Here is a 26,464-nt window from a genome sequence, read left to right as displayed (position 1 = left end):
AAAACATGCTAATCAGATTACATTCCATTTCTGCCAATATATCCCCCTAAATTCTACACGCGGGAGCTTTAAGTCTTATTTTATTGCTATTTTCATGTATCTTTATATTTTACTTGTCTTGCATTTAAGGTCTACTAAAACACTCTTCTGTCATTTAAAATGTAGTGCAGGATCCCAGTGTTGTGTCTGGAAAGTGAATGCACGATTGTGGTGACAGATTCCTTTAATTAACTTGATTCTTTCTCTCTTCCTGTCTGATAGCAGTGAATCGATTCAGCGCCAGTTCACTTGATTCACAATTTGTAAGTTTGTTGCAGCTGTGGTCATTTTGGAGAGTAGCCAGCCAGCTTTGGGTTTTTGCCAAAGTAGGCAATTTGCCTTAGTCCTGAACACTTGCTTTGTGTTTACAAGCATATTGGCTCACTGAGAACTCAATGGAGCGTAGTTCAACTTTGGACACTGAAGTGAGTGAAAGTTTGGATTTGGTTCCACTGATTTGTCCCATTCTCTTTGAAGTATTATTCAAATGAATGATTAATATGTCAAATTATCCCATTTCTAATACATCATCTGTAGAAGAGAAAAAATTACACAGAAAAATACAAAATCACCTGGCGACAGTGTTATTCTTTGGGATGAGGCAGATGTTTGAAAGCTATTGAATGAGTAATACAGAAGGGTGAGAAATGATAATAGGGTTTAAAAAATATATTCAACTGTACTTGTTATCCTCCTTTCTGTCTACCCCCAGTCTGTCCTCCACCTCTCCCTCGCTTTCTCTCTTTTTTCCATCTCTCACTGCTACAGTTAGTTCAAAGTGACATAATGAGAAAGATTTACTACAAACACAAGAATTGAGAGATGCAAGAGGGAAAGGACCTCTGCCATTTATTATTACTGTGCTTTTTACTCCGCTCATTGCAGGAGCTCTCGTTTTATCTTCAAAGCGATCTATGAGCATCTGTGATGTGTTCTAATGACTCTCGTTTAGGGTCCGTTGAATCAGTTTTATCATCCCGGTGTGTTTTGTGAGATGACTAGCCCCAGACAGACACAGACACAGACACAGAGAGAACTAGAGATGAGAAATAGAGGCCGTCATTGCCTCATTTAACAGATTGTCAATCTGGTTTTAATATTAAAAAATACAGTCAGTAACATGAGCCCTGGGAGGCTGCATGAGTGGCTTTGAGACTCGCTAATAGCCAAAATAAAGTATGACTACAGATATACATGTAATGTGTAACTCAAAGTATACTTTCGCAGTCCACGTGAGTGACTGTCAACACGTCACCTAAACGTGTGAACACATCCACCCACTGTAGCTGACTCCCAGTGTTGTATAAACACAACCGCGGTTGGTCTGCTGTCCATCTCCTGTCCATATCAGGGCCTTAAGGCAGATTACAAATGCAATACCAACCACTTCCATATCTGGTTTGACATCCAATAGCTGTGTTAGCAAAATCAGATTCTGTATCTGCAGCTGCCAGTTAAAGAGGTGATATGGAAGATTTCTACAGCTGCATTGCAGAACCATGACCATACTGTATCTGCAGGGAGATGATTGGGTATATGGTCAATACCAGTGTGACTTGATAATTATATATAGGTGCTAACATTTCTGTTTCCAAAACATGGCTCCCAGGATTTAGTGTTTATACAACCTCCATACTGACAAGAATTCTAAGACAGTGCCCATGTTGGACACTTCAAGACTTGATTGTTGTCTTTTGACAGTCTTATGTCCCTTTCCCACTGAACAAAAAACGTCCACTATCATCTGACTTTTTTCCGTTGTGGCAAAGGTTACAATCAGGATTTATTCATGAGACAAAGGCTCTAAAGGAGTCAGGGGTATTGTCTATGAGAGTTGTTTAGTAGCACATGAAGTCAAAGTGGTTCATCTACCACGTCTAAAATTACCCGGATTGCCAGCACTACTTCCTCTGCACAGTTGGGCCCATAGATCAAGCGCCCTAGAGACTTCTGCCAATCGAGTGGTTAACTTCTGGTTTAGCGCACTGTTAACTTAAATCGGGATACAATTGTTTAATTATGCGGCCCTTCTAGACTTAAATTATGTTATCCAACGGAATTGATTAAATCTTAATAGTGAAAAGAGTAATTTCATCAGGGGTTGAGTCAGACAAAAAATGTATCCACTGATTAACAGATGTCTCTTTCACCATGTAATTCATTGGGAAAGAGTCCTTTTCAGTGGCAGGGCATCGCATGATGGTGTAATTACACTGTTTGGCCACTATGAAAATTGGCTTAGAAGACAGGCACACTTCCTGGAGGGCCTGGGTGAGAGTACCTTTCCTCAATTTGAGAAGAAAAGGAGATAAGTAGAAAGGTTACTGGCATTGTCAGAGTAACAGCATCTACAAATAGCACAGTGAAAATGCTGGGTGAATGTTTTCTACTGTTTACTTCCCTTGTTTACCATTGTTTCATGACATTGAAGGTGACAAACCAGAAAAAAACAACAACAAAAACAGGAAGGCGTTACTGACTACTGGCAATGGGAAAAGGAGTCTATCACTTATTTTAGCGAGCTTTCCAGCATTAAAAAACCCCTATATATGTGCCAATTTTGGTGGTAAAGGGGTTTTTAACTCACCTTGACCACAACGAGGTCTATGGGTCATTTACACCTACAGTTAAATTGCCGTCAACTGCTTCATTAGTGCTAAGATTTACCGACTGTTATGTATGAGGGCTGAAAACCTTTACCCTTAAGCCAAAAAAGCTAGTGGAAAAACAGCATTATAATTGTCACCGATTTATTTTGCACTTGCACCCTAATTTCTTTGCATACTCATCTCTTTTTTGAGAATGTGACATGGCTGTTTGTGGCAGTCACAGACCAGCTTAGCTCGAGGCGATGAGAAGGGCGGGAGGTGACTGAGCTGTAGATTTGTGTGGAGGGAGACAGCTTCTGCCAGTATTTTGTGATTCATATTTGTGGCCAGCAGACACTGAAAGAGGTCATAATGTTCCCTTCAGTTGGATAAAACAAGTTGCACTGAAAGGTTTGTGTTCAGCCTTGTCATTAAATAGCTGTGATTGCTTATTATTACAGGGTTGCTATCCAGCGTATTTGATCTAATGACTTTATATACCTGTGCAGAGTTGTTTGTTGTCGCAGAAATACACCCACTGGCTTCAGTGACTCTAAAGTGACTCCATATTTTATTTCCTGGCACCAGGTTTTTTTTCCATCCCATACAGAAGATAAGGATAGACACATTTACAAATGACTGCTCACTTCCCCTCTCTGACCGTCTCTCTTCTGTTCATCCCTGCCAGTTACTTAGAGCTGATGTGTGTGCCAGGAGTGCAGTATGGGTGGTGTTTGCATGTTTGTGCCAAGCGAGATCAAAAAGGCAGTTGAATGAGTTTCAAGTAGTGATTGTCCACAGCTCTGCTTTGGATGCAGATCACAGAGAAGATAGAGACGAGCTAAGCTGAGTTATCCTTGTTTCCCCCTTCTTTAAATCCTCTCTGTGGCAGATTGGACAGACTCTGAGAATGACAAAAAGCTTAGCCAATCGATGGACAGCAATCCATGCTGACTGAGGGTGAGCCGGGGCTTCTGCTCCGCTTGCCCATGTGTGTAATCAACTATGTGTGTGAGAGAAAGAGTGTGTGTGCCTAATTCCTGCAATTTCCAGAGCCCCAAAGGTTTATTAGTGACACACTTTGGCACACACATGCAGTTACCAAATGTATGTGACCAAATTACCAGACTTTTTTTTTGTTGTTGTTGATCAAGTTTTGCCAATTACAGTGGCCATTATTATTGGGCACAGTTAGGCGCAGCATCAGTCAGTCCACACACACACACACATACTCACTCGTGCAGACTGTGTACTCCAAACAAACTGAATTTGGCATGTGCACAGTGAACCCTGGCATAATAATAATTTTAGTTCTGCAACCGAAGACCATTTGGCTTTGATCACTCACACTGGCACAACACACACTGTTCAATATTGAGCAAGTAAGGTAACACTGTCTTGCAAAACTATGACAAATTGCAGTGCACTCTTGCCAAGAAAAAAAAAGAAAGATGGTATGTTAAAAGTCTGAAGTTTCTACCCTCCTTAAGCACAATTCACAAATGTCAAATGCCCTGATATCTTAAACCATAGTTAATATCTTAAACCAAAAAATCCCCTAAAATGTAGTTTTTTTTCTCTCCTTTGGGACTGATACTGATATCAAGATTGCATTAGTCAGTGTAGTACATAAGAGACAACCTGCCATTTACATGGCATAGCCCCAGATTTACAAAGTATGGGCAAAGATGTTGCTATTTCAGTGTGTTTTTAGTTCATAACATTAAATTGGTTTTGGTTACCTAAAAAGTCTTACATTTTTGGATGTGCTGAAAGGCCCTCTAAGGAGTGGGATATTCATTCTAAATAATAGTTTTAAGACTGTCATTAGCAAAAATTAGCATTAGCATTAGTATTATCAAAGTTCACCTTGGATGTAATTGCACTGTGCTAACTGAGCTAGCTGCTAGTATTAAGGTTATCTCCACCCTCTTTCCAAATATGGTCACTTAAGGCTGCAACAAAAAAACAAGATGGTGATGGCCAATTTGCCAAACTCAAGGTTTTAAACCTGAGTCCACACCAGAGTCTCTGTGTGTGTGTGTGTGTGTGTGTGTGTGTGTGTGTGTGTGTGTGTGTGTGTGTGTGTGTGCGCGCGCGCGCGCGTGCGTGCGTGCGTGCGTGTGTGTCTCCTGACCTTTATAACAGAACATATTCCTTCCTATGGAGAGCTGTCAGATGTGTCTTGCTGCACATCACAGGCGTATCGCTCATTCAGTTCCTCCCCATATTTTTTAATCTAAATCTTATTTACGGGACTTGCGGGGGAGTGCGTTGGACATAAAACTGCTTGGACAAGGTGGAAAAGCACAGGAGACAGTTGACTTGTGGATAGAACTTAATATGGATGTGTGGATGTGTGAGTGTCTGCCCACGCATTCATTGTGAGTTTCAGTGCTCGCATGAGTGCCCATGAAATTGAACATAGGTGTGTAGCTATTAGTACTTAGTCAGACATGTGCTCCCTCCTCATTCTATCACTGCCTGTTTTGTCATTCTGGCTTTGCAGAGCAGAGCCTTGGGCCATGCTTAGATACACATAGAGGTCCAAACACATGATTCATTCATCTGGGTTTGGTCAAAAGTGCACACCCACATTCAGTCCTGTTTTCAGCCCCCATCTTGTCAGAAAAAGACAGACTATTCTGCAGTGCTGTCAGACAATAAAAGAGCATCAGAATTAAAGAATAGCCAACCAAAGTGGCACTTTTGGTTTTTATGTAGAGGCTCAATAAAATGAAAGACCAGAGAAGTAGACACATACAGAGCACAGAGAGGACTTGAGTGCCGGAGAAAAGCTACTGTACATTAGAGCCAATTTTCTATTCTTTTTTCTCTTTTTTACTATTCAAAAAATGTCATTGAGCATTCAGAGACAGAATGAAGGCATTTTTAAGATTAAGCTCAAATGCAAAGTCAATCTATCAGGGAAATTGTGCAGTGTGTTCATGCAGCAAATAACTTGTAATGGCCTTATTTTATTATAGTAATTGAACTAAATTTTGCATGATCTGTTGCGGATTCTGTGAATTTAGTGACTCAGAAGAATCTTTATTTGTGTTATATATATATATATATATATATATATATATATATATCCAGTAGTAGCATAAGCACTGATTTATCAATGCAGATAGATTACCATATTTTAATGTTGTTGCTTCTTTTTAAGCACCATGTGTTAATAAATTTGCTAAGTTTGCCGCAGTCTATGTGATGTATATGATGTTTACTCATAAGGTGACAGTGACAATAGAAATTTAGGACAGAAAATCAAATAGAAAATGGAGAAAAAGTGAAAATTTAATGGAAAAAAAGAAAACATTTGGTATCCTGCAGTTATATTGAGGTTACTCCGGCAGGTGGAAGCTCTAATGGGACATGTTGTTTCATTCATCTACAAATCAAACAGATGGAGACAGAGAGACACAGGGAGTCAGAGAAAGGGGTGTGAGCTGTGCAGGGAGAGGAAGATCTGAGAGAGATGGGATATAAACTGAAAGACGGTGAAGAAAGGACTTTTAAACCCAGCGGTATAAAACACGTTAAGCTTAGTACACACACTCACATACATCAAAAACACAGCAGGCCATAGCCTAGTTAGCTTATCCCAAAGTGTCCCACAGCACTCAAAGGAAAATAGGATAGGAAAAACCAAGTTTAGTAGTGATATTTTTTTATGGCTGTCTGGCACCCCAAATGTTCTGAAGTTACAGACATTCAAGTTAAAGTAGAAACAAGATAAAGATTCCCTAAATAGATGAGGATGATGGTGATCATAATTAAGATCAGGGAGTTGCTACTTAAGAGGATTATCCAATTCTATTCCCCCTTGGCAAGTGCAAGGACCTTGATAACAGGGCAACTTTTTGCAGCAGTTTCTTTGAGGCATTTGGGATTTTACAGCAATCTTTTTAGCATCAAAAGGAAACTGGGAACTGCATATGACAGAACCTATTGGGGTTAAACCGCTGAGATTTAAAGGTGGTGCTTTAAGTTTGAGTTAAATGTGATGAACAGATATTTGGCAGGCATTTTAGGGGCTGCAACAAACCCCCCCACAGTGTCATAAATCTCTGTGAAAAGAGACCAAACTCTTAAACACAGACCGGGAGTTGTAAACATGAACTTTAGCAGCCCATTTGCCAGAAGAAAATGTTGGCATTGTACATCTCTGCATACTACAGATACATTACATTTGTACATTTCTAAAATGACATATGTGTATGAGCTGACTTTTGATCTCAGATTTAATACAAGCAGTCAAGTTCCCCAGATTATTCAAAAGCATTTCTCTTTTTGTTTTAGGGCTGACGAGTAGCATTTCAGTTTTGTCCTCATTTAACTTTCAGAAGTTATTGCTCATCCCTTTATTTATTGTCAGTAGACAGGTAGTGATGGAGTTTATAGCTGCAGCATCATTTGGTTCAGCAGAGATGTACAATTGTGTGTCATCTGCACAACTATGAAAACAAACATTGTGCTTTCTGACGATGTCACCAACGGCAGCATGTATATTGAGAACAATGCCAATGCCAGCATTTATTTTGGTGATTAGGTTCACTACATGAATCTTTAATTTCTTCCAACACAATGTGGTTTATGTGATGCAATGTTAAGGGCATTTCAACACCTATTGATTCTGATATTTTCTCCTTTACTCAACATTTTGAAAAACAGGAAATCCTCATTTGAGAGGCTGGAACCAGCAAATATTTGGCATTTTTACTTGGGAAAATACCTTAAAACACTAATACTAAAATGCATTAGAATACTAATATGTAAAGAGTTGAAATCATTTATGTAGAAAGTTGGTGGTTAATTTTTGTGATGACTGACTTATCGATTAACTGAAAGATGTTTCATCACAACTTTCTTCAGTGTCAGAATAGGATTTTGGCGGTGATATAAGCATTTAAACATATTTTTTTGTTAGAGAGAACTTGAACTTTGAACTTGATTTGGGACCTCAGCTCTAGTTGTTTTACAGCCAACATCTGTGCTTTACAGCGTGCACCATTTTCTTATATATTTACACCATGGCCATAGTTTATTCTTATATTCTATACATTTGTAATTAAGCTTTTTTTTGCATTTTTTCAAACATGGGTAAAAATAGTGTTTATTTCACAAAACACTTTGTCACAATGGTTTGACAGCACTGTGCTATCCCAAAACCTTGGGTATAATTTTTCTTTGTCCTGGACAAAGTGCCCAGAGACATTTGGTTCATTACAGTCACATAATTAAGAGGGACATGCTTCGCCCTCACGCTCAGCTCCCCAGAGACAGGAGAAATGGTTCACAGCACCCTCAAGTGGTATTTGAGAAACTAACAGCATCAGCAGTGACCTCCCCTCTGTGAATGTGTGTGTCACGCTTAGGCATATGTGAGTATAAATGTTTGTGTGCCTCATCAAAGGATTCTTTCGTGCATAATCAAGCTCATGCTTTCTGAACTTGTTCTGATGCGACAACAGCAAATCCTTTAGCAAATGACTCAGTCTGTTTGTAGCTAAAAGCCTGTTATCTGCCTCTCAACTTTAAGGGCAGATTAAAAGGAGCATTCCTGTACTTTTCTGCCTTCTTCTTAATAGCTGCAGACAAATCCCTTCCTACTAGCTACAGAGGACGTGATTATACAAGGGGTGCTTTAAGTGTGAGACTACTCCAAAAAGTTTCACTGCAGCTTTCATGTAAAATATGTAGGATTGTTTGTTTTGCTGCTTTGAAGTTCAAGTGCATTTATGCTTCTTTTTCTCTGTTTTCGTTTTCTTTGCTGTTATCACCTCTCCTCTCCTCTCCTCTCCTCTCCTCTCCTCTCCTTATTTTGCCCTACTTGTTTCCTTTCATCCTCCCTGCTTCCTTATTCTCTTTTTATGCTTTTTCATTTTCATTCTCTTCTATTCACTCTCTATCTGCTTGTGTGTGCTCTTTTCTATATTATTCTCAACTTACTCCCTTTCCCTCCTCTTATTATCTTATCATTCCTCCCCAAATGCTCTATAGTATATTGGCCACTATCAATTTGAGCAAACCCAAAAGTTTTGTTAGGCCAAGTGTATCTAAGGAGGCTAAATATAGTGCACTCAAACAGCGCATGAGCAGACACCGTCCCTTTATTTCTAGAACCGTCTGCTGTAACCCTCCAACATTGCAGCTCCAATTACATTGTGCACGTGTCATACCCCATATTTCCCAAAGAGTCAAAGAGCATTCCCCAGCCTCTTTTGAATAACAATGCAAATTTTGCATCAGGGACCTGTTGGTGAGCTATAACCAATAAGAACACAATACTCTATTTCCATTATCAGTTTAGACACACCAAACTGCGCTGGTGATGGACCTTCTCCGAAGTAAGTCCAAAAGTACAAATGTCCGTCCTCAAGCTAATGTCTCAACGACAGTAAGAAATCCTGACAACCCGTCTTTACCCCTTGAAACAAGCATATGTATTGCGAGAACATCACTTACCCTTTGTCTGTGCAGGAGAGCAGAGACAAGATGTTTTCTAATGTCTCTATGTGTTCAGATCTCAGTACTTTTGTAGCTTCTAACTGAATCTGTGGTCTGCAGTTTAGTTTCCCTTCTGCGTCCCTGTTTTTACTTTAGATATCTGCCATTTCACTGTTTCATGTTTGCATTCAGCCGTACAGGAGTCTGTTAAGTTGCTGCCGAAAGCAAAACATTTCCTTATTTTGCTGCTTCACAATAAAAGCTTTTACATAACAAAATAACAGGGGACTTATTGGGAAGAATATGTAGGAAATGAAAAATGTTTATCACTTAATTTGTAGAACTTTAATAGCTTTTCTTCAATAAAAACAAGTCTACTGTTATGGCAGGAAGCAAAGTAAAAGCAGAAAAAGCCTCAATGAGATGAAGAGCTGCAGACAGCAGACTCTTACTGCACCTCTACAAACAGCTCACCTCCTACAGGTAAACTTCTTTTACCTGTCTGCTGTGTGATGCAGAAACAAATACAAAAAAAAGGACAAAAACAATTAGGGACTTGAAGCCCTCTGCTTTATACATCATCACTTTAGACAAGCCCTCATCAGTTAAAGACGCACCTTGAAGTGGGTCGCCCTGTTGTATTTGAAATGCAAATCCCTGTAGAGCTGGGCTGATGGGCCAAACCTGACCAAACTAAGTCAAGCTAGCCCATGACTGTCAAAAAGCAGCACAAGACCCAGGTTGACGGTGAACCTGGGAGAGGGGTCACCTGTAACAATAGGAACCTTGCTGTATGTGATGCATTTGCGACATGGAACAAAGAGTTAATAGGTTTATAATAGTAAAGGTGCTTGGAAACAGGCTATTTTGTGGACATATAAACAACAAAAAAAAAACAACCAAAAAAAATATCTTACACATGGTATTGCATCATTTTCATGTAATTTAGACACACCAGACATACTAATCCATGATTTCTCCTCATGAAAACATCTTGTAGTGTGTGCCCGTCTGTCGAAGGTCAGTCATGTGGTGTAAACATTACAATGACTTCAAGACACCAGATTGAAAGACAGCAAGTTGTGAAGTGCCAACAGTACAGCTATCTTCGGACTTTGACAGTCGTATAGTTTGAATTTAGTTTAACGTGTCTCCTCTCATCCTTTCCTCAGTCTGTCGGTCTTCATCCTTCTGTGTGGCTCATACCTTTTACAATCCGCATCACCCATCACTTTTCTAAGCCCTCTTTAATATATGGATCATGAATGACAATTTCACCACTGTTTTCACTGAAAAACCATTAAATTCTCAGCCGGATTGAAAAAGGATGTTAGGACCCTTGTAAAATAATTAACAGCCTTATTAAGTTTTAAGAGTTGCTACCATTCTTTTTTTATGAAAGGTGTCTATGTCTCTCGCTGCCTCTGTCTAGACAAATGATCATATTACACAAGCTGTGGGGCTATTTAAAAGTTTCATTTGAAATGGAACCTATAGAGGTTGTCCTTTTCAGTCTGATAGGTGGTCTGAGGTAAAAGTGAAATATTTGAACACAAATTAGAAAAGACAGAGAGCCATATCCAGTGAATTTGAAACCTGCAACACATTTCATCTTGTCCTCCATAAAAAAAAATATTGCTTTAGTCTCTGCCATGGTGCTGCTGTTCCATAAATATTATCATTGTTGTAGCTGTTTATTGCCACTTTTCTTGCTGATACACAATTTCCACTTAAGCAGATCTTTCGATTCATGCTTAACAATATCTGTCTACTATGTGTCTCTCTACATTTTTGTGCCCCCTCCAGCTGCTCCAAGTACAGATGATGTGGCGCTCTACGTGGGCATTGTCATCGCAGTGATTATGTGCCTGGTCATCTCTGTCATCGTGGCGCTCTTTGTCTACCGCAAGACACACCGTGACTTCGACTCAGACATCATTGACACCTCCGCACTAAACGGAGGCTTCCAGTCTGTTAATATCAAAACAGCCAGATCAGGTAAGAAACGTTTGATTCAGATGAGAAAAACGATGGCATTTTTTCAAATGTAATTATACACTATAGTTAGAAATTCAGATTTTAGAATATGTTTAATAGAGTCTACAAAGAAATTACAGTTATGACTTGCTTTTTGTTCTTCTTATTAAATTATGTTTTATCATGGAACATGGCAGGAAAAGAGCAGGTTTTTTGGTGCATATGCCTCAACCTGCATAGGCACCTAGATGCTCTGTGAGGGTGATGCAGAAAGGCCAGAGCACACAACAAAATAGCAACCCCAAAACTGACAGGGACTAGACTCTATGTGAGGAATACTCAGGCTGGTAGGACTACTGCTGTAAAGGAAGAACTCGACAGCAAGTGTTTGCCTCTTCTCACCTGCTCTCAAAGAGAGGACTAAATATTTATATTACATAATGTGCACAGTGATAGATGGGTAAATGGGCAGATGGGTAGATAATAGGACAGATAGGTGGATAAAGAATACCAGATGTGATCATCATGCCTCTGTGGCAATAACTTCACCAGCTCCATCCTCTTTGAGGCTTTCATGCTAGCATCATTTTGTTTCTCTTCTCAGCCCTCGGCTGTCAATCTGTGCTGCTTTGGATTAATCTCTGTCTCTACCAGAGACCACTCTCTTCCATCAAGGAGTTTCTCTCTGTCATTCTCCTCCTCTGTCTCACTCCTTCTTTCACTGCCTTCCCATCTGCACATTCAGGTCAATCACATTTCCTGTTTATCAGCATCCTCCTCTCTTCATCTCCGTCTCCATGTCTCTGTCTTTCCCTCCCTGTGTCTCCGTCTCTCTGCCGTCACAGTGACTCCTACCGCAACAGACGCTCGCTCGCTGTTTGTCTTCCTGTTAAAGTGGAGCCATCTTTCACTCTCCATTGTCTGTGTAGTCTTTTTCTTCTTCTCTATCTTTAGGAAATGGATTAGCTAACAAGAAGCATGCCACACACACTTATACACCCAGGTGCATGCAATTGATAGTTTACTGGAAATGACAAGACTGGGCAGGGAATGTGGATAAATTGGGTCACAGACACCATGGACTTCTAACTTCTCCTCTAAGACTCTGTATTTGTCAGATAAAACAACTCATGGTTTAAAATCTCAAAACATACATCAGTAAACCTCACAAACATTCTCAGAAATACATGCAGAGGCAATAAAAACATATGCAAACAGACAGGTCCATACATTGAATTTAATACTGTAAATTAGATGTCTTAAAATATTTAATGGCAAAACAAGTGCTCATACTCATCTTACTCACTCAATAGTCTCCATTTGGTGAACAAGAAATGGCCTTTTTGAAAGTGGATACATCGACAACAGATGTTGTGTTATTGAAATTGAGTGACATTTACAAGCCACAATGGTAAACAAATGCCTTTAACAGGATACTTAAATAGTTTCCTTTATGGGGTAAGTCAGCGGTGGATGATTAAAATTCAAATCATGGTATACAGTAAAAATGGGAAAGTGAGGTCAGACAGGATGCAGCGCAAATTGGTAAACAGCAAGCTAAAATAATTGTGTGTAAGTGCACGCATGCATGTGCGTGTCCGTGTGTGTACAAGGGCAAATGCCTTTGCATGAGCAGAGATTGGGTGACATTTTATCTACAAAGCATTAGGATGCTTGTCACTCTGCGTTAAGGGACCATCTACGATTACTATTAATGAAGAATTATGTCCCTGTGTCTCTCTCTCTTTCAATGTCCCCCTATGACAGGCACGAATGTGCACTTGTTTCAAAGGGGACTATTTTTCCGTTTTTTTACCTTTTTTCTCTTTCTTCCCTTCATTTCTTCTTTCTCTCTCTCTTTCTCTCTCTCTCTCTCTGTGGCTTTCTGTTAGTTGTTAATTAAATTTCAGCAGGGATGATTTGGCAGGAATGCCCGCTGGCTTTAAGGGTAAACAGCCTGGTGATAGAGAGAGGAAGAGAGTGATAGGTGACAGATGTGTGTGTGTGGGGGTGGGTGTGTTGGCGGTGGTGGTAAGGGGGGTGATAATGAGGGATTTTAAAATTAGAATGGATGGGCTCGTGGAGGGAACGACAGGATTTCAGGCTGTATGCCCAAAAAAAAAAAAAAAATAGAGCCTGGTGTGAACAAATATGGAATTGTCTCTCAGTAGGTAAGCAGCCTTTCTGTGACTCCAATTCCAATTAAATCATGAATATTTGTCAAACTCTCTGATGGGAGAGAGTTCTTTATGTAGGAAAAAACTTCTGCCCTGAGAGTAAATTGTGTTAAAGGGAGAGTCCATATAATTTGAAGTGGTGTTGAATAGGGTACTTAACCACAGTCAGTATGTTACATACAGTCGATGTCAGTCTGCTACACAGAGGTTTCAAATATACTGTTGTGCATGTCAGCCAGCAACAAATCGTATTTTAGTCAGCTAAAAAAAGTCCCACTTAAAAAAAAAAAAATCACTATCAGTTTAATTGTACTCTATAATGAAGTATTTCAGTTTGTTATTTTGTGACTTTGGTAATTCTGAACTAACCCTTTAAAATGTCAAAGTAGCACAATAACACAAACAAAATAACGGATAGAGGCACCAGCAGCTCCTGTGTTCAGCAATGTTAAATCACTGTTTTACTTAACTGCGTCTTGCTTTAAAGAGGGCAATGTAACGGCTTAATTTTCCCATTGGAAATCACTGTCAGTCATTGAGGTAAAGCAGTGAAACTATACTATTTTAAATACAGCATATATTTAAACATATATTGGATGTTTTAGGTGGGACTTTTTTTGAGTGGCTAAAATATGTTTTGTTGCTGCCCCCTCTACAGCAGTAGATTGCTTAGATTTCCCTGCCTGCTTGTTCAAACATGCCGAATGACATCTACTGTATTTAACATCCTGTCTATGGAGTACTCCACACAACCCCACTTTAAAAAAAATCAGATCTATCCATTTAAACTGGAAAGGGTTGTGGCAAGATAGCTAAACACAACTACCTACAAGAGTGACTGAACTTGTCGTCTTATGGGGTGGCTCGGAGCACAGTCACTTTATCCACTTTGGTAAAGTAAATCTCCATGTCGGATTTACTGTTTGTTGATATTGCCAAATGTATTATTATTACAATCAGCAGCACTTGGCTGCAGCGTCTTTCCCATTACCTAGGGGGAAGTGAGGCTTATATTCTCGAACAAACTGAAGTCAAGTATTTGTTGTTGTTGCTATGCTTATAATTTCACAGCAAAAGGTTTTTAGCTTCTTGATTACAAAAATGTGTGTTTCTGAGAATTTCCGGCAAAAGATCAAGTCATTAAACCCACTACTGTATGTAATTCAGTAAGGTCGCAAGTGTCTAAAGAATAGAGATGATTACTAAAAGTAGAACCGGGTAGGTGGGATTTATAAAAAAATCAATACATTGTAAACAGCACTTGAATATTACATGTGCACCGATAAGCATTATGCGCTGATTAGCAGTCGCCATGCTCCCGCAATTGCCCTCTGGCTTACACTCACCTATCCACAATGAGCACAGAGGGGAGTCTCAGAGAGTCTTACCTATCCATCCCCACTGACATCATGTAATTCCCACATACTGTAATTTGGCGTGTGAATATGAGCGTGTACACTGCAGTGTGCTTATTATTGGTATGCAGGACACATGTTTTAATATATGAGTGCTTTTGCAGTGCCCATGTTTTACATTGCAGATGTGTTTTATTCATGACAGTGCTCCTATGTGTATAAGTGGGCCACTCGAGTGTTTGCTTGCAGCACATGAAAAGTTTCTACCATTAGCATCAGCTATTACAACTCCAGAAAGAGGAGTGTAAAACATCAGCATACACTGTAAATGGTAGAATCCACTCAGTCGCCACAGATCACATCTTACTCAGCGCTGGGGAGAGATCTATTTCTGCCTGAGATTTAATTCACAGCTGAAAAATTGCTAGATAAGATGGGTAAATTTACTGTTTTGTTTCAAATGAGACTTTGTTAAGAAAGAGGAAACACATTATTGGTTTTACAAAAATAAACCAGGGTTTTTGCTGCTACTGTGCTACCTGCAGCATGGTTGCTAATGTTAGCAAATGATAGAGTGATACTGTGCAACTGACAGTTCTGAGGAAATTTGCTTACTTGTATCGATTTTGAAAACTTGTAACCATGTTGCAATACATTTTGACATGTTACAAATGAATCAAATTTCAACATGCTCAAGTTCCTAGGCTAGTATGTAAGGTTTCTCTGCGAGACCCAATATAATCATGAGGCAGGTTTATTTAAGCCCCTTTTCTTTCCACTCCTCTCTACTGTATCCCCTTTGTTCCCTCCCTCATTCAGCTCCTTGCTTTTGACTCCTCAGCCCCCCAACACACACCTCCCCCCAATTAGAGCACAAGTACCACTAGAATAGAAATATTATGTTAAAATGAAGCATACAGATGGTTTTGAGATGTATTGGATTATGAAGGCTTGCTTTTCTCTTTAAAAGACTTGGAAATTACCTTTGCAGATGTGTTGCTTTAGCGAACTTAGCTTGAGGGTTTTTCGGTCCTTATTGTAGTCTTCGACTGTAATGTGGTACACTATTGTAAAAGTAGAATACATTTCTTTGAATAATGAGTGTTTAAAAACCCCAACTCTTTCTTTCTCTCTCTCTGTCCCTCTCTCTCTCTCTCGCTCTCTCTCGCTCTCTTTCTCTCTCTCTCTGCGCAGCAGCCATGACTAGCCCTTGATCCAGGTCATGCCCCTGTGTACTGCAGTGTATCACACTAGACACTGATACCTTATCAGCAGAGTTGCCTGCTCTCGTCTCACTCCTCTTATTCCTGCTCACTGATCTACAGTTTCCCCACATCTGTCACCCTCTGCAGCCATGTGTTGCAGTTTTTACAGTTGAGGTTTTGAAGCTTCACCCTTTACTTTCACTCTCTGTCTCAGTCAGACAGCATTTTCTCTGACCACGTCAGCTGTTAGCTGAACAGCAGAGCATTCTTCGAAACTTGACTGATGGTATTTGTGTTGTGTTTTCTCTTATTAATATTTTCTCCCCTTCATCTGTCTCTCCCCCTTCTCCCTCTCTGTCTTCTGCTTCATCCCTCTAGCTGATCTATTGACAGCTCCTCCTGACTTGACAAATGCAGCTGCCATGTATCGTGGTCCAGTGTATGCCCTCCATGATGTGTCAGATAAAATCCCAATGACCAACTCTCCTCTGCTGGATCCTCTTCCTAACTTGAAGATCAAAGTGTACAACTCCTCTGGTCTGGTTACACCACAGGACGACCTCGGAGGAGACTTTACATCCAAACTGTCTCCTAAGGTATGTAATATTTTGTATGAGGAATAGGATTTAGAATATTTCCTCCTGAAGTGAGGTTACACTGCAGAAGCATAGTGAGAAGTACTGAAACTCAGTAGCTTTGTGTTCCCGGTCACATAAATACAAAACCAAACACTATTAGTATACATGCAGCTCAGTGCCCCAGTTTCCTCCCTCTGCTCTGTCAACTACATGGCATGCATACCAGAGTCAGTTGTCACAAATACAGATGAGACCGCTCGGTGTCATCACTGCACCTGTCTTGAGGCAGTACGAGAGCTAAACTCACTATCTTTGAGCTCGACATACCTAGCACCTTCTGATGATTTTCCCAGTTATTATGGATGTTTTTTAATCGTGAACTTTTGAACCTCCTGACTGACCTTGCCGTGCTAATTTGAGGCTATTTCGCTTGCTCTCATCTGGTGTTTGTCTTTAACACATTAAGGCTAGTTCTTGTCAGCTTCATGTGATGTGGTGGAGTAAACTACTGAATGTTAAGTCCTTATTTTACATCTCACAGTGGACATTTTGAAAGGGAAATGCAAAGCAGGTCATATTTTACCACTTACCCTAAGGTGGTTTCATACATCTTATTGTAAATCCGGCCTCCTCTCACAGCCTGTCAGCTCAGCCCTATGGCAGCGCTTCCAGGCAGATGCAGATTGTCCCTGTGGCATTCTAGTTAATGGTTACCGAAAAACAAGAGGAGAAAAATAAAAGCATCCTGATGAATGCAGTAAAATTCTAGTGCAAAGGAGAGCATAGCAGGTTCCAATAACACACAGACCTATAGAGTCAGAGATTGGCCTTGCTCAGTGAAACTTCTCTGGACCTTCATGAACTTTTGGTTTCATTAAAATACATTTTCTTTCTTCAAATGTCTTTCAGCCTCCACAGAGCATGGGTGCAGATCGATTTTATGAATAAGGGTATACAGTGGACTATACTGTTACGATCAATGCCTGCCCACATTATAGGTCTCAGGCAGCATGAATGTGACATGACATTGACTACATTCTCAGTAACCCCTTTACTAAAATTTCATTTTGCAGTCCCAAGGATTTTACAAAATTATTCAGATTCTTCTCATGTCAAAAAGGTACAATAGAGAAGCATTACTGTAAAAAGTTTTATTTTGGTGAATGCCCCTCTGCTCTGCTGCTGTATTGCCCAGAAACACCATACATCGATTCATTATTATGTTTTATTTTCTATGTAATACCTCCAAACTTCCAGTTCATGAAGTCTCTGCTGAACAGCTTCTTATCCAGTACTGTCTGGTATAGTGTGTGTTAACCACTGTCATTCTGACTAAAGTGGAATCTGCTTATGGTGATCATTTCTGTCCGAGTCAAATTGATCACTATATACTATATATCTTCTTTCTTTACGAAATACCATTTGGACAGCTGTGTTCAGTCTCTATTCCCCTTGTGATCAAAAATAATCTAAGGCTAAGTCCTGATATTGTTCTGTAAATAGTTTTCTAATAAATAATAAATAAAGCAACTTCTGATTGACCTATATTAAAGCTTCAAATAACAACTACTGGGTAGACCCCTCCCATTTCAGATAGATAATTTTATCCTTGCTCATCCCTTCTATTTACTGAATTTTATAGACTGTTTCAGAATAAGCACAGCTGATTAGTTATGGGGGCGTTGCACGACCAGGTAATATCAATCCAAATGATATGGGTGGATTTAACCATAGGTGCTTTCCCCATTCATTTTCTGTCTCCATCACTAGCAGCCATAAGCTTTGAGGAGACAACTTTTTTTTATAGAGAGAAAATGACTTTGTTTCCCATTGTGATGTCAATGTGCACGCAGCACCAGCCTTAGTAGCCAACTGGAAGCACACAGGTTACTGCGACGCAAAGTATCATGGGAGTAAAGTAAAATAAGATATAGTACTACATTTTTTCTTATATGTTGTCATGTTCGACTATAAACAGTTTCCACTGTATTGTCATTCTGACTGTTGTCATTTGATTCCTAGGTTACTCAGTCTCTGTTGGATAATAGCGACACCATGAATCTTCGCAACCAGAGCCTGGCCCGGACACGAGACCCCTCATGTACCGCTCACGGATCCTTCAACAACCAAGGGGGACACCTCATCGTACCCAACTCTGGTAAACTTTCTGCGCACGTTTAAGAGCTAATCATGAACCTAGTTATTCTCTAATGACAATGCAGCAGCAATTTGTTGGTTTGTGTTCAGACAGGACCTGAGGTAAATTGTAGAGGTATAGTGATAACAAGTCAGTGAAAAGATGTGAGAGGGCACACATTTTTCAATGATTACATGAACTAATGATATTTACATTAACCGCTAAAGATAATGAATGCCATCAAAGTCGACCCTGATTAAAAAGAAGTATCAGATTTGAGTAGAATCAAATTAATTTCCTGTATTAAAAGCTGACCACATAAAGTAAGGTTAGAGCTAATACTGCACAGTCAACATAATACAAAAAACAGCCTTGGGATGTTCTCTAACTACCTAGTTTCAAAAGAAAAAAAAACTCAGCAGACTTATGTTAGGATTTAAAAGCAGTGGGCAGAGTGAAATAATGAATTATGTAACCTGCTGATAGGAAGCAGCTCTTAGAAGCTATAAAACACTGCAGCACAATCCGCTTGATGATATATTCAAGAGAAAGTTTAGCACGTGTTGCCTTTAAAAAATTATTATTCGATAATTAATCATAAAGATAAAGTGATTATGGGTTGCACATTCAATAATTCAGTTGTGCATGGTGAAATTAATAAATCCAGTGATGGCACTCATTATTTCTGCCTCCATCCATTCTGCTTCCCCTGTCCTCCCTCCTGCAGGTGTGAGTTTGTTGGTTCCAGCGGGTGCTGTTCCTCAGGGTAGGGTGTACGAGATGTATGTGACCGTGCACAGGAAGGACAGCTTGAGGTAAGTTTTGCCTTTTTTTTCCCCCCTCAATTTTCCTCGCTGTGGCTTTCATGGTTCATGTTTCTCTATGTTGTTCCCTGTTGTCCCAATTTTTCTCTTCATCTCTGCATCTCCCTCTATGTTCTTCTTGTTTCTTTGTTTTCCTTTGTCTGCACTTCTCCGTCTCTCTCCTGGGCACCGGCTTCTCAGACCTGTTTGTATGGCTGCATGGGGAGACTTTCACAGTGTGACATGGGCTTAGGATGCACAGCGATGGATGAATCATTATTATTTATAGTGTATAGTGCATCTATGCACACATTCTGGTGGTGATTCATTCAGCAGAGGTCAGTTAATACCACAGATTTCCTGCATTAGCGCCTGAATTAAAGTTGAGAAGATTATAGGGGAATTTTTTACACATTAATTATTACCTACTTAACGTTATAATCTGTACAGTAATCCACATAATTTACATAGTTAATCAGCGCTTTCCAAATTTCACAATCAATACTATTATCCAAATGTGGAGCTTATAACAGCCATTATTGTAAGATGTGTGAAACTAATGTCGACTGCAATGCAACAACAGATTTTCTCCTCACTTCATGCCATGTTATAGATCCCAAAAACAAACACCAAGCTTTTGACAGCATATGCAAAGAGATTGCCGTTTCCACAGTAACTAACAGATTAGTGGTTATTTTTGGGATTACTGTAATCCTGTTACATGTACTATAATCCTTTACCCCAAAACCCTGTGCATGAGTGAGGTAAAGCTCTCTGTGGGACATAAGAAACAAGGAAGTAAATGTCTATATTCCTGTTGTTGCAAATTTGGGAGAAAATTATCAGCACTTTATTTAAAGTGACCACATGAAATACCTACAATATGACAAAACTCAAAAACCTGCCCTCAGGCACACACCTATATGGCAGATGATATCCAAAATGTTAATTGTTAACATTTAAGAGCAAAAGAGATTAAATAATATAAGTCAGTCTGTATCCTTGTAATGTGCTCTGTATGTCTTCCTTTTTTTCACAAACACAGCTAAACCATTTATATCAACAGCAAGTGGCATATTTGAAATCCATCTCTAAAGCCAAACATTCAGTTATATAATGGTATTTAGCCAGTGCTGATATGTTTTGTTTTTATTTGGTTTTTAAATAGCTGTGATTTTTTTTTTTTGCAATAGAATTAATATTAATATTAATTAATATTAAAAATAGTTAACCAAAAGTAGGGATGGTCAGTATAAATCAATGTTAAATCAATATCCTCATATGAGACTAATCATCTTAGAATTTGGATGTCTGCATATCAAAACATATCAAGTGTTGTCTTTTCCTGTTTGTAATGGTTGCATTACAGTAAACTGATGTAATTTTCTGAATTTTCCTGTTGCAGCTGTTCTATTAGTTGCCTTTACCTACTTAGTCATTATAGTCATATTACTGATGATTATTTATCAAAAATCTGATTATGTAATTGCTTGGTTAAAGCACCAAAAGTCAATCCTGCAATATGGCGCAATATTGATATTGAGGTATTCGGTAAAAAATATTGTGATACTGGATTTTCTCCATATTGCCTGGCCCCATCAATAATAACAACAACAACAATAATAATCCAAAAGCAACACTGTACAATAGACTGAAGATGCTGTCAACAGTTGTCGCAGTGCTTCTTAATTTATTTGCTGCAAGGTTTGTGGGTTATGCAATGTAACAAGGGAACTGTTTTCTGGAAGGACACATTGCTTTTGATTTGTTTCAGTACAATTATTTAGTGCTGTGAGCACTACAAACTAAATTCATTTCACCTTGACTGTATTGGGGGTGGCGGCAAAATGTTCAGAATCAGCAATCTAAAAAAGTGGCCCAAAAAACAGGAGTAGTATCTGCTTGGCTTAATACCATGGGGGTTAAGTGAGGAAATATGTTCTTTAATAATGTGGATGAAATAACTCTTTAAAGCTTCTACATGACCTGAGCTTTAGGACAATTGGCTCATGTTTTCTATCCAATGCATCCATTCTAACTTCTCCCCGATCAGAAGAAGTCAATAAGAATTAGGCCCCCTGCAGTGCACTACAGTATTTGTAAGAGTCAAACCTCTCCTCTGTCCTCTGTCTTCCTCACAGTCAATATCTGGCTAGCAGAAATCACATAGCGCCATTGACTTGCCTCAGCAACACTTGGCAAGCAACACAGCATCTATTTTCTCTATTTATATGATAAAAGATAGGTAACCTACAATAAAATAACAATAACACTGTAATTCATTAAGGGATGACCTCTGCATTCAGTAAGTCAAGGGTGCTGTTATAGTCGTACTGTTTTTATCCGTTAGCTTCTACCCATGTGAACTCATCATGAGTCAATAATGAGCTCCAACCGCCAAATCAATAATACTGCTAAGGATTAGTTCCCCCTTGACACAAGGTGGGCTGAAAAAAAGTCTGTGTTAAAATTAAGATCCATCTCCTCTGTCTGTATGGGCTTCTTTCCCAGTCAATAAATATCTTCTGCAAGATGAGGGAAGAAAATGACCAGATAGTAGATTACACAGGAGAACACAGACATGTTCATATCTATTTTCATATTTAACTATTTTTTAAAAATGTTACTTTTTAATTTGCTAATGATAGAATGCTAAGAAATGATAAATACTGAGGGTTCACTGTGTATAATCTCATATTAATTGACAGTACAAGTTTGTGGTATTCTGTTCCTGGGCTGCGGCATACATTTGTTAGTGAGTGTTGTATGCAAATTTGCCAGCCCTGTCTCCTTAAAGTTACGTTTATACACAACAAATTAAAAATAGCAAATACATTTTAAGGAAACTTATGCAGAGCAAACTGCGTTCTCTGTTAACATAATGAGAAAATGTTATTAGTTGCAAAAATGTTGATATCAAATGTATCAGCAAAATGTTCACTGAAAAGTTAATTCAGTTGTTTTCTGCAAAAATTATTTATCTTGGAATATATCACCTTGTAGTTTACATCATTATTTTTCTTATTACCTTTTAAATGAACATTGAACCAAAATCAAACTTTTTTCCTAACCTAAACCAAAGTGCTTTTTTGCTTAAGCCTCAGACGAGTCGTAATTACTTTTATTATTATTATTATTAGTAGTAGTAGTAGTAGTATTATTATTAACCTTATTATTATTTACCTCCCTAACCTTAACCAAAGTGCTTTTGTTGCCTAAACTGCCTAAACTCTGACGCAAACTGGGGTTCTGTGACCCAAGGTTCTGTACTTTGCTGCCCCACGACCCTCTCTACACCACATAAATGTAGCATTTTGTTACCTGAATGAAACACTGTCTGTGAACATGATCATGGCAGCAATTACAGTGCCACAACATCCTAATCAAGAGAGCAGTCTAGTAACATACAAAGTAATTTCTAGGAGACAGGGTTTGAATTTACGCTAAAAGCAGGAGAGCTTGTGACCAGTACTCATTTATTGAACTACTGACTCCAGCTGAGGCCCAACTGCAGCCCTGCTGACCGCACTTATCATCCTCTGATTGAATTTTTCTGCTGCTCTGCTCTTATCTGTTATGTTCTCTGATATTCTCATCAAATCTAGTCTAGTCTGGCTCACTTTAACCTAACTGTCCACCTGCCTTCTTTATTAAGCCAGCTGGGTTTTTCCATACATGAACATTATGAAAAATAACACAGCCCAGGAGTGAAATCAGTACAGCTTTCTGCAGTTGAGACTCCCATTAAAAGGTAGCCAACAGTGCAGCCCTTGTGTCGGTCTTTTCTAAAGAATCATCTCACCTCGCTGTTATCTGTCTTTTCCAGACCCCCGGTAGAGGACATCCAGACAGTGCTGAGCCCAGTGGTGAGTTGTGGACCTCCAGGAGCCCTGCTGACCAGACCGGTGATCCTCACCATCCACCACTGTGCTGACAATGTCCAGGAAGACTGGCTGATACAGCTCAAGAACCAACTGGCAATGGGAGAGTGGGAGGTGAGTGCTCAGCACTGCATCTTTTGTGTTTTTGTTGCTCTGTTGTTAGTGAGCTATAAAGTGCAACTTGTGAACCTGCAGAGAGAATAGCTGCCACTTTGTTGCAGACAAATCTGATAAAACAGATACATCTAGATGCACAAACACATCTTGCAGTGTAATAATCCAATGTATATAATGCATTTACACAAAATAAGCATGCACCTGCATACAGTCATATCATGAAGACATAGACAGGTACACAGTATGATTCACACAGCATATGTGTGCAAACAAACATTATCGTCTTCTCCCAGAAGAATGGCCTGCATTACACGTACACACATGCAGAGATGGAGGGAGAGAAAAGAAAGGAAAGGAGAGAAAATTCAGTAAACACGAAGTGCCTACAGGCTAGCAGACAAGCAGGGGGTTGAAGACTCCTATCAGAAGCAATTTGTTATGCTCCTGCCATCCTCCTCTTCTCTCATCTTCCTTCTTATGTTTCTATCCCTCCTTTTTTTCTACACTTCTCCTTCTCCCTCCTCCCGTGTCTCTCAGCATGAAGTCTCTACCTCAGCAATCTGCTTCTGTGTGTGCGTGACTGCCTATATATGTGCGCGTGTGTCTGTTTGTGTGTGAATGCGTGCGTGTATCCTTGTGTGTGGGTGTGGGTGATAAGGCTGTCTTGCAGCATCACTGTGTCTACAAGGCCCCCGTATGCTGTCTTCTGTTGCTTATCACAGCTCAACACAATGTCTCTGCACAATTAGCCATGCATAAGATTCTGTGTGTGTGTCTTTGTGTGTGTATGTGCGAGTGAGAGATGGAGAGAGAGAAACACAGAAGGGGTTGGGCGCAGAGTGGGTAAAGACGAGAAAAATGAAAAGTGGAATTTCATCAGGAAGTCGATTTGTTTTTCTCTTATTTCAGTAGAACATCCATTTCCCATCAGAAACTTTTCCCCAAAACAGGGAAAAGAAGGTAATTGAATTCCCCTCACATCAGGGGGGAGCAGCCACGGTTGTGATTACCAGTAATAACAGATTCATACCATATTGCTTTCCAACCTCTTTGTATTGATTCGGCACGCTCATCTATAGGAACAGAGCTCCCCATGAGCTGTGCTTCAAAACTCAATATTTGTATCACAGGTGCGTGTAGGACAGATGCATGCTGCAGCATGTTTGTATCCACAGACATGCACTCACAGTCACACATGCAAACGTGGATATGTGCACAGCTAAATAAAGACTCAGTACTTAATGAAAAGAGCACGGTGAGCCGGTGCATCCTCACCCAACCCAGAGAGCTGTATGGATTTACCATAACTCTGGCTGCGACAGAAAGCTGTAGAAATGATATGAGCAACAGCCAATAGATAATCACAGCGGGATTGGACACACTTCACAGACAGCAGCTCCAAACAAGTGCTATCATTCTCCTAATGGACACCTTGATTTAGTCTCAGAAGTCACATGTACAACCAGACATGCATTTACATTTCAATTCAGTGTCTCAACATAAATCACAGAACAGAGAATATGGTGAATGAAAAATCCACTATGTAGTTTTCTAAGATGAAATACTGGATGGACAAGATGAGTCACACACTGTTTATTGCCTTATTAAAAGGATTCACAGCCAAAATAATTCAAATTTAAAAATTACAGTAGGATTTATTTTGCTCAACAATGATTTCTAAATAGTGGCACAGCTCTTCACACAACAGTGCTGACATTTCATTGAAAAACACCTGTTTATAGTAACAAAGGAAGGCATCAGTTAGAAATCACAGCCTGTTTATTCAGGAGTTGTTTGCATTTATTGAAATTGCTACAACCACAGGTCCAGTTGTGTCATGTTAACAGACAGGATGTGGCTTAATCCCTGTAAATTCTCAAATAAAGACAGTATTCAAATATTGCCCAGGTCTCACTAAAAGCAGTCTGTACACACAAATAAAGGCTGTTCCCAAATACAGGGGAAAAACAAAATAACCTGGAGTGTGGCCAAACTTGCCAACTTTCAGACCTCAAACACATGGAGGATTTCAAAATCAAAGCAGGGACACGATTTTTAGTTCTAGAAACTTAGTTTATCTGAATTCCTGTCATTTTTAAGGATGAAAATAAAATAATTAATAAATATTTTTTTCATTTTAATTCTCAGAAAATAACACAGAATAATTTGCACCCTCTGGCGTAAACTTGTGTAAATCTTTGGCATGAAATAATATTTATCATTTTAATTTATTCATTTGACTTCACTGGGCAACCCCCTTGCTCAACAGAAAAATGAATACAGCAGTTTTTACAAATGCATGCCCCTTTCCTGTAATACTTGAAGTTGAAATTTGTCTTTCTAGGATGTATGAAATTTGCTTGAGTATTTCTTCCCCTTAGCGTTCTCTAGGTTTTGCTCTGTCTCTGACAAGTTGCAAGCAGCTTTTTTTCTGCGTCACATGCATGCCAAGAAACGACATTTGGTGAAGCTGTATTTTTGTCTGAGTGGAAACAGTAGACTTGCAAGTAGAGTCTTGTGCTGATATATGCTTTATAGTGCCAGAAACAGCTTGTGATAACAAAAAGTGAAAAAAGTTCTGAAAATTTGTCATGAATAGAGTGAAAAATGGGAAGATTGTGACATTGGGAGGAAACATGGAGAGGGCAATAAAAAACATGAGTCTAACCAGGAAAATGGAGGGTTGGTAAGATTGAGTATGGCTCACTTTATAATTTCATAATAGTCTACATTTTCACTGTTTCTCCATCAGCACGAGAATGTTGTTATGTCATACTTGTCACTTTGTTGATGATGGTGTATTGTTTAATCAGAGATGCTGTTCTCACAAACCTAATAAATTATGTCTTTGATTTAATGTGAAACAGTTGGACAAACTGTAGAGCTTTGACAGCATCAAATCATCGCTGTAAAAGGCATCAGATCAAAAGACAGATGAGGCCAATCATAAATATATAATAATAAATACTTATAATAGAGCAGTAATTGGACATAGAGATGATTTTGAAAGTATGGTAGTCTGTCTTGAATAAAGCCCTAGATCTCTTCAGTGACAGCTCACATGGTAAATTTACAACATGCCAGTTTCAGCCACCCATCATAGACCCAGCAGGACACTCTGGAAGTCTAAAACTGTGTAACTTTGTGTGTG

At 39.3% G+C, this 26,464-nt stretch overlaps 1 protein-coding gene across 4 annotated transcripts in view; it reads left to right on the top strand.

The window, feature by feature from the left end:
• The window catches only part of unc5ca (unc-5 netrin receptor Ca), a 469,386-nt gene that overhangs the window by 403,601 nt on the left and 39,321 nt on the right, over positions 1 to 26,464 (top strand). For all 4 annotated transcript variants that reach the window (XM_088076697.1, XM_088076696.1, XM_042487541.2 and 1 more), the window contains 5 exons: positions 10,890 to 11,081; positions 16,176 to 16,393; positions 18,398 to 18,533; positions 19,240 to 19,327; positions 23,142 to 23,310. In XM_088076697.1, the coding sequence (XP_087932823.1) occupies positions 10,890 to 11,081; positions 16,176 to 16,393; positions 18,398 to 18,533; positions 19,240 to 19,327; positions 23,142 to 23,310 (803 nt within the window). The remainder of the gene's footprint in view (positions 1 to 10,889; positions 11,082 to 16,175; positions 16,394 to 18,397; positions 18,534 to 19,239; positions 19,328 to 23,141; positions 23,311 to 26,464) is intronic.

This window comes from Plectropomus leopardus, chromosome 4 (assembly GCF_026936395.1).
Source record: "Plectropomus leopardus strain MGB_pleo_1.0 chromosome 4, ASM2693639v1, whole genome shotgun sequence".
In the NCBI taxonomy this organism is placed as follows: domain Eukaryota; kingdom Metazoa; phylum Chordata; class Actinopteri; order Perciformes; family Serranidae; genus Plectropomus; species Plectropomus leopardus.
Note: the sequence above shows the minus strand (reverse complement) of the source record. Positions and strands in the feature narration are given on the sequence as shown.